Source organism: Neoarius graeffei, chromosome 6, assembly GCF_027579695.1.
Source record: "Neoarius graeffei isolate fNeoGra1 chromosome 6, fNeoGra1.pri, whole genome shotgun sequence".
NCBI lineage: Eukaryota > Metazoa > Chordata > Actinopteri > Siluriformes > Ariidae > Neoarius > Neoarius graeffei.
The window spans coordinates 96,207,093-96,219,794 of record NC_083574.1 but is presented as its reverse complement, the minus strand read 5'-3'; the positions used below and the strand labels follow the sequence as shown (position 1 = coordinate 96,219,794).

Below are 12,702 nucleotides of genomic sequence, written 5' to 3'. Positions count from 1 at the left end.
TTAGATTACTCGTTACTAAAAAAAAGTAACGCCGTTAGTAACGCCGTTTATTTCTAACGCCGTTATTCCCATCACTGGGTAAGACACAGCCAACTTTTTCCCGCCCCGTAAAGTAACCCCAACCAAGGCACGCGCGGCACGCAATTCACGTTACAAACGAGGGGAGAGCAAGTCACACTGAACACCATATCAAACGCACAGGGCATTGAATCATTTCATAACCACAACGGCTTAATAACATTGTGTTTCATATATCTGATTGAAGCTAAGAATATTCACATTAGCCCGCAATCATATCCCGCCGTTTCTCGAGCGGTGTGTTCTTCTCTGCTTTTCACACTGGACAGTACGCACGCACCCGGGGCGATTTCTCAGAGACAACAAGGGAAGCCGAGCTTCCCCTAAAATTCTCTCCCCAAACTGCGGCGTCTACGACGTTGAATTCTCATTAAAACAATAACTTGCATAACATAATATATGCCCAAGATTGTATTTACGTTCATAACTATCCTGTAACTTATTTGAGTGATGTCTGACGAACTTGCAGTTCGCTACGAGAATCACCTTTGCTGCCAGGCTGTAACCTTTCTTATTTCAATGGGCTCTATGGACTGGCAGCAGTGTTGCCAGATTGGGCGGTTTTAAGTGCATTTTGGCGGGTTTTGAACATATTTTGGGATGGAAAACATCAGTAGTATCTGGCAACACTGACTGGCAGCCGGGTATCCGTTGCAGTCTACGAGACGGCTCTGAACAGCCAATTTCGGCTAGTTGTTATTGGTTAAAATCAACAAAATCGTCACTTCCAGGGAAGCCGGGCTTCTCTGGGACTAAACGAGACAGTGGGAGGGACAAGAAGCCGGGCTGATAAAGGATTATTGGAGGTAGTGTTTGAAAGACATGAGGAGGGCGGTACTTCGGCGAGGAACACGGAAGCATGATCAGTCAGTCCCTAGCGGATGTCGAAAAAGTGCAGTCGTGTGCTAAAGTGCTGTCCGAATTTCTTTTCATATAAACGTTTCTTCTCATTGATGTCTCTGTACATTACTCTGTTAATAAATGTAAATATTACTCGTTGTGCTCCGTTAACTTTCATCCATTCTATCAGTTTGATCATTCGTGAATTCACTCGTTTATTTCATTTGTAGTTCAATCTGGTTGTAGGCTAGCTTGAGCCTTATTGGGATCTGCAGTGCTAGCTGCTAACAGAAATTGGTGAAGTCTCTGGAAAGCACAACCAGCTGGTATGACAGGGTCACAGACCATTTTCTGGAAAAGGAGCGGAGGGCAGAATTTGTGTATAAATAGTGTTCATGTTCATGAATCTGAAGTGTGTATATTGTTCAGTAATGTTAAGAGAATGGTGGGCTCTGTGTTATAGGTTATACCTGGGTATAATATTCAAGGTTCTGTGTGTTGCATAGCCTACCTGGTTATGAATTTCCAGACTGTGTTGCAGAAGATGTTCAAGGATGTGTTGCACAGCTGGGTGTTGTGTTAAAGACTCTGTGTTGCATATCAGGGTATGATGTTCAAGGCTCTTCGTTGAATAGCCAGTGATTTTTGGATGTTTGATATTTTTGATTAAGGATATGAGGCACTAGCCTGGCAAGCCAGACTATAACATGAAATGTACAAGCAAAAATACTTTCTGCCACTAGGTAGGGTTGTCTAGTTCACTATGCTAATGGGGCACACCTTTCTATGCTTTGATATCCGGCCTACAGGTTTTACGATGAATGCGTAAAATGGGCTTCCCCTGTTTTAAAAACCAGCAGCCGCCACTGGCACGCACGCACAACAAAAGTCCGGCGCATTGCATTTCGCACCTGAATAGTTGCAGACTAAGGAAATGTTCAAATGTTAAAACTGTAAAAATGTTGAAATGCTAAAATGAAATGGTTGTTGACCGGTTGAATGGTTTTTGAATACCTGTCATTTAAGGGTTGGAGTGAGTAGAGACTGGGATAAGAGAGGTGGGTGTGTGTGTGGGTTGGCCCGGGGGGGGTTAGGGGGGGCCCATTCAGAGCATTTTGTCCCGGGCCCAGCCAAAGCTGTCAGCGGCCCTGCACACACACACACACACACACACATAGACAGATATCAAACAGTGATGTCACTTCATCCACAGATAACACACGTATAAAATCTCCTGTATTCTCTCGTCTCGGGGGGGACTTGTGAATAAAGATTGCGAACTCATGGGGTTCCTGTCTTTCTTTCGCGACTCACCCCCAGACGTCTGGGTGACACGGGGGGGAACTGATCTCGAGATGGTGAGGGCCAGAGGTGAAGAAACCTTTCAAACAGTGTTTCGTTTCTTTTTGCGAATATATCGTGAAATGTTCGTTGCATATTCGGAACATGGTGTTTTGGGTGGATGACGACCCTGATTTCATGTTTTGAGCGATAGTTTGTGAGGTTACAACACCCCGACAGCCCCTCAATACCTAGTGACATGGGCTGCTCGGCATTCCATCGCGGCATTGATCATTAATTCACGCATGCGCAGAACGCTCGTCAACAAAGATGGCGGCGCCCATCGAAGCAAACTTTGACCATAAATACAGTCAAAATATTGAATTATCAAGCGATAATTAGCCTCAAACGTACTGAACACCGGCAAAATCTCGTGAACCCTTATAGATTCATGCGTTTCGAACCGCATCCATGCTAAAATCGTATGAATCCCATATAAACTGAATAGATGGTCGTAGCCTCGTAGTGCTACTGTCAAAAACGTAGTGACTACGCACGAATCATAGTGATTGGCATACAGTGGCGGCTGCTGGTTTTTAAAACAGGGGAAGCCCATTTTACGCATTCATCGTAAAACCTGTAGGCCAGATATCAAAGCATAGACAGGTGTGCCCCTTTAGCATAGTGAACTAGACAACCCTACCTAGTGGCAGAAAGTATTTTTGCTTGTACATTTCATGTTATAGTCTGGCTTGCCAGGCTAGTGCCTCATATCCTTAATCAAAAATATCAAACATCCAAAAATCACTGGCTATTCAACGAAGAGCCTTGAACATCATACCCTGATATGCAACACAGAGTCTTTAACACAACACCCAGCTGTGCAACACATCCTTGAACATCTTCTGCAACACAGTCTGGAAATTCATAACCAGGTAGGCTATGCAACACACAGAACCTTGAATATTATACCCAGGTATAACCTATAACACAGAGCCCACCATTCTCTTAACATTACTGAACAATATACACACTTCAGATTCATGAACATGAACACTATACACAAATTCTGCCCTCCGCTCCTTTTCCAGAAAATGGTCAGTGACCCTGTCATACCAGCTGGTTGTGCTTTCCAGAGACTTCACCAATTTCTGTTAGCAGCTAGCACTGCAGATCCCAATAAGGCTCAAGCTAGCCTACAACCAGATTGAACTACAAATGAAATAAACGAGCGAATTCACGAATGATCAAACTGATAGAATGGATGAAAGTTAACGGAGCACAACGAGTAATATTTACATTTATTAACAGAGTAATGTACAGAGACATCAATGAGAAGAAACGTTTATATGAAAAGAAATTCGGACAGCACTTTGGCACACGACTATACTTTCTCGACATCCGCTAGGGACTGACTGATCATGCTTCCGTGTTCCTCGCCGAAGTACCGCCCTCCTCATGTCTTTCAAACACTACCTCCAATAATCCTTTATCAGCCCGGCTTCTTGTCCCTCCCACTGTCTCGTTTAGTCCCAGAGAAGCACGGCTTCCCTGGAAGTGACGATTTTGTTGATTTTAACCAATAACAACTAGCCGAAATTGGCTGTTCAGAGCCGTCTCGTAGACTGCAACGGATACCCGGCTGCCAGTCAGTGTTGCCAGATACTGCTGACGTTTTCCATCCCAAAATATGTTCAAAACCCGCCAAAATGCACTTAAAACCGCCCAATCTGGCAACACTGCTGCCAGTCCATAGAGCCCATTGAAATAAGAAAGGTTACAGCCTGGCAGCAAAGGTGATTCTCGTAGTGAACTGCAAGTTCGTCAGACATCACTCAAATAAATTACAGGATAGTTATGAACGTAAATACAATCTTGGGCATATATTATGTTATGCAAGTTATTGTTTTAATGAGAATTCAACGTCGTAGACGCCGCAGTTTGGGGAGAGAATTTTAGGGGAAGCTCGGCTTCCCTTGTTGTCTCTGAGAAATCGCCCCTGTTGGCATACAGTGGGGCAAAAAAGTATTTAGTCAGTCACCAATTGTGCAAGTTCTCCCACTTAAAAAGATGAGAGAGGCCTGTAATTTTCATCATAGGTACACTTCAACTATGAGAGACAGAATGGGGGGGGGGGGGGGGGGGGGGAATCCAGAAAATCGTATTGTCTGATTTTTAAAGAATTTATTTGCAAATTATGGTGGAAAATAAGTATTTGGTCAATAACAAAAGTTCATCTCAATACTTTGTTATATACCCTTTGTTGGCAATGACAGAGGTCAAACGTTTTCTGTAAGTCTTCACAAGGTTTTCACACACTGTTGCTGGTATTTTGGCCCATTCCTCCATGCAGATCTCCTCTAGAGCAGTGATGTTTTGGGGCTGTCGCTGGGCAACACGGACTTTCAACTCCCCCCAAAGATTTTCTATGGGGTTGAGATCTGGAGACTGGCTAGGCCACTCCAGGACCTTGAAATGCTTCTTACGAAGCCACTCCTTCATTGTCCGGGCGGTGTGTTTGGGATCATTGTCATGCTGAAAGACCCAGCCACGTTTCATCTTCAATGCCCTTGCTGATGGAAGGAGGTTTTCACTCAAAATCTCACGATACATGGCCCCATTCATTCTTTCCTTTACACGGATCAGTCGTCCTGGTCCCTTTGCAGAAAAACAGCCCCAAAGCATGATGTTTCCACCCCCATGCTTCACAGTAGGTATGGTGTTCTTTGGGTGCAACTCAGCATTCTTTCTCCTCCAAACACGACAAGTTGAGTTTTTACCAAAAAGTTCTATTTTGGTTTCATCTGACCATATGACATTCTCCCAATCCTCTTCTGGATCATCCAAATGCTCTCTAGCAAACTTCAGACGGGCCTGGACATGTACTGGCTTAAGCAGGGGGACACGTCTGGCACTGCAGGATTTGAGTCCCTGGCGGCGTAGTGTGTTACTGATGGTAGCCTTTGTTACTTTGGTCCCAGCTCTCTGCAGGTCATTCACTAGGTCCCCCCGTGTGGTTCTGGGATTTTTGCTCACCGTTCTTGTGATCATTTTGACCCCACGGGGTGAGATCTTGCATGGAGCCCCAGATCGAGGGAGATTATCAGTGGTCTTGTATGTCTTCCATTTTCTAATAATTGCTCCCATAGTTGATTTCTTCACACCAAGCTGCTTACCTATTGCAGATTCAGTCTTCCCAGCCTGGTGCAGGTCTACAATTTTGTTTCTGGTGTCCTTTGACAGCTCTTTGGTCTTGGCCATAGTGGAGTTTGGAGTGTGACTGTTTGAGGTTGTGGACAGGTGTCTTTTATACTGATAACGAGTTCAAACAGGTGCCATTAATACAGGTAACGAGTGGAGGACAGAGGAGCCTCTTAAAGAAGAAGTTACAGGTCTGTGAGAGCCAGAAATCTTGCTTGTTTGTAGGTGACCAAATACTTATTTTACTGAGGAATTTACCGATTAATTCATTAAAAATCCTACAATGTGATTTCCTGGATTCTTTCCCCCCATTCTGTCTCTCATAGTTGAGGTATACCTATGATGAAAATTACAGGCCTCTCTCATCTTTTTAAGTGGGAGAACTTGCACAATTGGTGGCTGACTAAATACTTTTTTGCCCCACTGTACCTGCTGTAACAATCGTCTCGGTTATTTTGCGCTCAGATCGAGCATACGGTATAATAAAACTCTGAGCAGGTTAGTGCAGTGCAGTGTTGCATGGGAAAGAGATACTTTTTAAAAAGTGTGTGGAGATTCAGGAAGATCTGATGGACCACCAAGGACCATCGCAAGGCCACTAATGCAAGAAAGCAAGCTTGCGAGACTTACTTGCGATAGTCAGGCGAGCTTTCTGGCTCAGGATAGCTCCGTATTTATTCTGAGCAAGGCACTGGTATAACCCTTCGTCTGATTTCTCTCCTTTTCGGCTCTCGGCCTCTGAGATGAACAGCGATCCGTTGGAAAGTTGGTAGACGCGGTCCGACTCAGGCACAGGAGATCCGTTTTTCAGCCAACGGATCCGGATTGGAAGCTCGCCCTGGGCCTGGCAGTCCATAATCAGCATGTCCTTACGCAGGACCGTCACATCGCGGGGTTCCTTCACGAAAAATAACTCACTGAAACACAACACATCTGCAAAGACAGACAGACAGACAGAAAGAGTGTTACATTGCTGAACGAGTGATTGGACTGAAAGGTTTCTATTCTGTTCAGGGCTTCAGAGGAACGTCGACGTTGTAGAGAAGCAGCTCTGAGAAACATGACTGAAGAGCAACACAAATTTCAAGGCTGTGGTTCTCAAAAAAAGTGGGTTTGTAAAGCATCGCGGCCAAAATATTATCATACGCGTTTAAATTAATAGTGAAAAAGTTCTGTTCTTAGGACTTTGTGGAATTTTTTATCACAGTTTACGGAGTTCCTGGCCGCAAAAAATCTACAGAACTTTGCAGAACCCGTACTCAAAATAACATCTCCTCAAAGGATCGTGCACCCTGAAGCCCTGGCTTGGCCGTGTTTCTCTGATCATATGTCGCTACGGATTACACTTCACGCTGGTCTAATCCGGTTACTCATGCCTCCTAAAGTCCAGCAGCTGGAGGAGAGCGACTCTAGCCGTCCTTAAGATTATTTATTATACTCTTTGCATGAAATGTGGAAAGTCAGTGGTCCTACGTTAGTGAGACTGAGACCTTCATGACTATTATTACACCATGGAGTTTTCACACGAGACGTGAAGACATCTCAGAGGACTTTCTAGTACTTTCAAATGTCCACAGCTTTCAAAACGTGAGGTACCTGCCAGCTGTTCCACAAAAATGGTCCTTTATAACTATATAATTAGTGTGTATCTTTAACCTGGAAAGCTTTAAAAAAAAATAAAGGACATACAGTAATTGGTACTCTAAAAGCTAATTAAAGGTACACCACATGCACATTCCCCGGTAAAATATACACACTAAAGGTTTAAAACATGCTGTTAGGAGCTAATACACCTCTAAACAAGGGCGCAGATGGCACTGGGGATGGGGGGGGGACATGTCCCCCCTAGATTTATAGTGACCCCTATTTGTCCCCCCCACCCACCATCCCTATGTAAGGCGCCAAACATAGGTAGAAAAAGTGAGGATTAATGTTCCATTAGATAGGCTAACTTACACTGCAGCACAAAGTTGAAATGACAGCAATAGCCTTGTTTCCTCTCATGAACTGCTCACTTCAGGTCCTTCCACAACATTTTGATTGGATTAAGGTCAGGACTTTGACTTGGCCATTCCAAAACATTAACTTTATTCTTCTTTAACCATTCTTTGGTAGAACGACTTGTGTGCTTAGGGTCGTTGTCTTGCTGCATGACCCACCTTCTCTTGAGATTCAGTTCATGGACAGATGTCCTGACATTTTCCTTTAGAATTCGCTGGTATAATTCAGAATTCATTGTTCCATCAATGATGGCAAGCCGTCCTGGCCCAGAGGCAGCAAAACAGGCCCAAACCATGATACTACTACCACCATGTTTCACAGATGGGATAAGGTTCTTATGCTGGAATGCAGTGTTTCCCTTTCTCCAAACATAATGCTTCTCATTTAAACCAAAAAGTTCTATTTTGGTCTCATCCGTCCACAAAACATTTTCCAATAGCCTTCTGGCTTGTCCATGTGATCTTTAGCAAACTGCAGACGAGCAGCAATGTTCTTTTTGGAGAGCAGTGGCTTTCTCCTTGCAACCCTGCCATGCACACCATTGTTGTTCAGTGTTCTCCTGATGGTGGACTCATGAACATTAACATTAGCCAATGTGAGAGAGGCCTTCAGTTGCTTAGAAGTTACCCTGGGGTCCTTTGTGACCTCACTGACTATTACACCAGGCTTTCGTCTAAACGGGGGAACAGGGGCGCTGCGCCCTCTTACTCTCGGCGTGCGCCCCCTTACCGACTCCGTGAAAACATCCCAGCAACACCACGTGACAATGTGTCTGATCATCAAATATGTTATAATTGCTCCAAAAATATTCCAATCATAGTAGATACACCGCCAGATGGTGCAAAAACAATCCGAATTGGCGTTTTCCAGACTGAGGCGCCATGTTTAGTTGTTTACTTGTCGCGGCTGCTCTCGCGAGATTTGACATGGGTTACATACAAGGTCAGCTGACTTGTAGAGCGAGACTGAATGGCCTTTCACCCACCGGCGTGGGAGTTTTTGATAGAAGAAGTTCGCGAGTTGTTTTTGTTGACACTTGGGCATTTAAAGATGTCATCCCGCGGCACGAAACGGAAGAAAGCCAAAGACTGTCCGGGGCAGAAGAAGATTACTTCTTTCTTTTTCAATGTTGACAGACAATTTGTTACAATTTCCCTCTCAGATAGCCTCAGAATGTCCCATTGGAGCATTTTTCAAAGGCTTTGCACGGCGGGGGGGACAACCGGCACCATCTCCCCCCCCGCTTCGCTCCCTCGCCATGGTGAGCGCCCTCATACTAAATTTTTCTAGAAAAAACCCTGATTACATGCCTTGCTCATGGAGTGATCTTTGTTGGTCGACCACTCCTGGGGAGGGTAACAATGGTCTTGAATTTCCTCCATTTGTACACAATCTGTCTGACTGTGGATTGATGGAGTCCAAACTCTTTAGAGATGGCTTTGTAATCTTTTCCAGCCTGATGAGCATCAACAACGCTTTTTCTGAGGTCCTCAGAAATCTCCTTTGTTCGTGCCATGATACACTTCCACAAACGTGTGTTATGAAGCTCAGACTTTGATAGATCCCTGTTCTTTAAATAAAACAGGGTGCCCACTGACACCTGATTGTCATCCCATTGACTGAAAACACCTGACTCTAATTTCACCTTCAAATTAACTGCTAATCCTAGAGGTTCACATACTTTTGCCATTCACAGATATGTAATATTGGATCATTTTCCTCAATAAATAAATGACCAAGTATAATATTTTTGTCTCATTTGTTTAACTGGGTTCTCTTTATCTACTTTTAGGACTTGTGTGAAAATCTGATGATGTTTTAGGTCATATTTATGCAGAAATATAGAACATTCTAAAGGGTTCACAAACTTTCATAAACGTTGGGGTTTTCGTTTCATTTCATTAACTGTCCATTTTTTTCGAATTCTATGTTCCATGATGTCCCAGTTTTTAAACTGGGAAGCGGCGGAGAGATGTTTTTGGGACCTATCGAGTCTGCTTCTAGACGGTAAATTTGTTTGGCTGCAGAGGGAAAATTTTTTTTTCGATCAATTTTGTTTATTGGAAAGAATACTTTTTATTTTTATTTGTGTGACTCTGTTGTTCAAGTGTTTATACTTCTGTTTTCATACACATTTTATGTTTCTAATCATTTACATGAAGGCACGAGTGTGAATCATTTCAATTTTATTTTGCTATTAATTTTTGGACATTCCCTTTTTGTTAGAAGTTACAGTTAAAGTTTCTGTGATGAGATTCTTCATCCTGCTGAGATCAGCAAATGTTTAAATAAAACATGCAGAAGACATGAAGTTTTGGAGCGAGATTAACATACCAGACAAATAACAATTTGATCATGTACAGTATGGCTAGTGTTGACCAGGTAGTCCTTTGTCTGCCAATGTTCATTCAGTTAGAAAACTCACAATTCTAATGTGAAGCTTCAGTACATACAGTATATATACCGGTATATATATATATTGCAGCGGTCTCAAAAGTAGCCGGTCACCGGCGGCAAATTGCCGGCTATGGCTTGTTATGCCGCCGGCTATTGTCAGTCGAGCCACAAAATTTAATATTACATATTTCTGACAGCAAAAAAAGTTGTGAACGTAAATTACATCCACTATGTCATGTATGTCCGTTGCCGCGTCAACGGTGTTTACATCCTCGACATGAGTGCAGCCATTACTGCCACCCGTGTTGCCAGATTGCGCATTTTCCCGCCCAATTTGGGCGGTTTTAAGTGCATTTTGGCGGGTTTTGAACACATTTTGGGCTGTAAAACGTCAGCAGTATCTGGCAACATATTTTTTTTACTTAAAACAAGAAATTAATGGATGCCAACGTTTTTGCCAAAATGGTATTTTATTTTCCATTGTTTAGGCAGCTTCAGCATCATACTGTGAGATTCTGTTTAAATTGTTTTTTTCTTCTATGAAGCCTGAGCCATTTATTTTATTAGTTTATAATTATTGTTTAATTTAGTCTTCAGGAGAGACTGCCTGCACACAGTACTAGTATTAATAGTTTTTTTTCTTACATGAAAGCTGAGGCATTTATATTATATTTTAAGGTAACTTCATGTTGTGCTGTGAGGTTCTCTGCACTTTAACTTTTGAACCAACAGGTGCATTTGGATAAGTAAAGCCTATTTTTCTGCATTTTTGTAGTCCTGGTAATCTTTTATATTGGTAAAGTTGTTTATAGGACCATTTCTCAGTGTCTGTTTTTTTAATCAATAGTTTTTCAGTAATAACTTAATATTTAACATATCACTCAATTTTAAACAACCCCCGCACCTCCCCCATAGTCTCCAAAATTTCTGTGGGAAACACTGGCGTGCGTATCAACGCTAATCAAGCTTAAGCTAGACGACCCACCTCAAATACCCGTCCCGGGTAAATGTTATCCCAATTTTAGATGGCCTGTTCCAAACCATCCCGCCCCATGAAAAATTCGTACTTGCATATCTCTATCTATCTATCTATCTATCTATCTATATATATATATATATATATATATCCCTGCACGCTTTGCATGCATTATGTCTGCCGCTGGGAGACATTTTACCATTTTGCACCCTGCTGTAAATTATTTGTACCCTGCTATTCTCCCAAACTTTGAAGCCCCTGATATTTACACAAAATGGAATCATTTGCTGACAGCTCAGTCCCCCCCAGTTCAAAAATCCTATCTGCGCCCCTGCCTCTAAATAATATATATTACATCATACATCTCTTTGAATCGAAGCTGGTGATTCGGCGATAAAATTGTGTATCAACTCTTGAAAATTGCAAACGACTTGCACGGATTTTACTGTGAATTCGTTTACTCATTTTCAGCCTTAATATCAGGAAGGATATCATAACTCGTATAATCACTCTTTACAACCGTGGTGAGCAGAAAAGCATCTTGGCATGCAACAGAACTATGAAATACTTATAAAGTCAATAATTTAATGTAATTACATGATCATTCGCTGTACAAATCAGACGTTCTGCAAATACAGTATGGCTCGGGCTTATATTACTTCAGGTGCTGCCACATTTGAGCGTGCTCTTTCCAATTCTTTGGAAGGTACTGCAGATCTGGAAAAAGGTATAAAGTCTGCAGATGACGGTGCTTTACTGGGGGCTGGTTTAAAAATCGTCCACCAAGATCATACTTTGTAAGTCTAAGTGGGGAAGTAACTCTATATAGGCAGCACGGTGGTGCAGTGGATATCACTTTCAGCTCACGGCAAGAAGGTTCTAGGTTTGGGGGGGCGTCGTGGCTCAGGTGGATAAGGCGCCATACCATAAATCCGGGGACCCGGGTTCGATTCCGACCTGAGGTCATTTCCCGATCCCTCCCCGTCTCTCTCTCCCGCTTATTTCCTGTCTCTACACTGTCCTATCCAATAAAGGTGAAAAAAGCCCCAAAAAATATCTAAAAAAAAAGAAGGTTCTAGGTTCAAATCTTGCAGCTGACTGGGGCTCTCATGCCCCTTTTCCACCAAAGCAGTTCCAGGGCTGGTTCGGGGCCAGTGCTTAGTTTGGAACCGGGTTTTCTGTTTCCACTGACAAAGAACTGGCTCTGGGGCCAGAAAAACCGGTTCCAGGCTAGCACCAACTCTCTGCTGGGCCAGAGGAAAGAACCGCTTACGTCAGCGGGGGGGCGGAGTTGTTAAGACCAACAACAATAGCAAGACCGCAAAAGATCGCCATTTTTAAGCGACGAGAAGCAGCAGCTGTACAAACGCGAAGTCATCCATTATTATTATTATTGTTGTTGTTGTTGCTGCTGCTTCTTCCGTGTTGTTTTTGCTTCGATGTTCGCGCCAAGGTTTATGCAAACGTAGCGATGTAACTGACGTATACAGCGACGTAACTGACGTATACAGCGACGTAATGACGTGGCTCCCCTTAGCACCGTGAGCGATGGAAAAGCAAACTGGTTCTCAGCTGGCTCGCAAGTTGAACGAGTTGTGAACCAGCACCAGCACTGGCCCTGAACCGGCCCTGGAACTGATTTGGTGGAAAAGGGGTACATGTGTGGAGTTTGTAGGCGTGGGTTTCTTCAGGGTGCTCTGGTTTCCTCCCACAGTCCATAATTTGCCCATAGGTGTGTAATATGAGTGCGAATGGCTGTCTGTATTGACCCTGCGATGGATTGGCGACCCATCTGGGGTGTATCACGCTTCTCGTCCGACGTCAACTGGGATTGGCTCTAGCTTCCCCAAGAGGTGCAATGGATAGATGAAATATTGGAGTTTTTTATTTTCCCTTTTGTTTTTGTTTTTTGCGTTTGTGTAGTTTGA

The 12,702-nt window shown here is 43.3% G+C and overlaps 1 protein-coding gene across 1 annotated transcript in view; it reads right to left on the bottom strand.

The window, feature by feature from the left end:
• Positions 1–12,081, bottom strand: part of prtga (protogenin homolog a (Gallus gallus)) — a gene marked incomplete at its 5' end in the record, with an annotated part of 89,675 nt that extends 77,594 nt beyond the window's left edge. The window contains 2 exon segments of the mRNA XM_060924492.1: positions 6,031–6,333; positions 12,054–12,081. Of these exon segments, the coding sequence (XP_060780475.1) occupies positions 6,031–6,333; positions 12,054–12,081 (331 nt within the window).
• Positions 12,082–12,702: the final 621 nt, after the last annotated feature.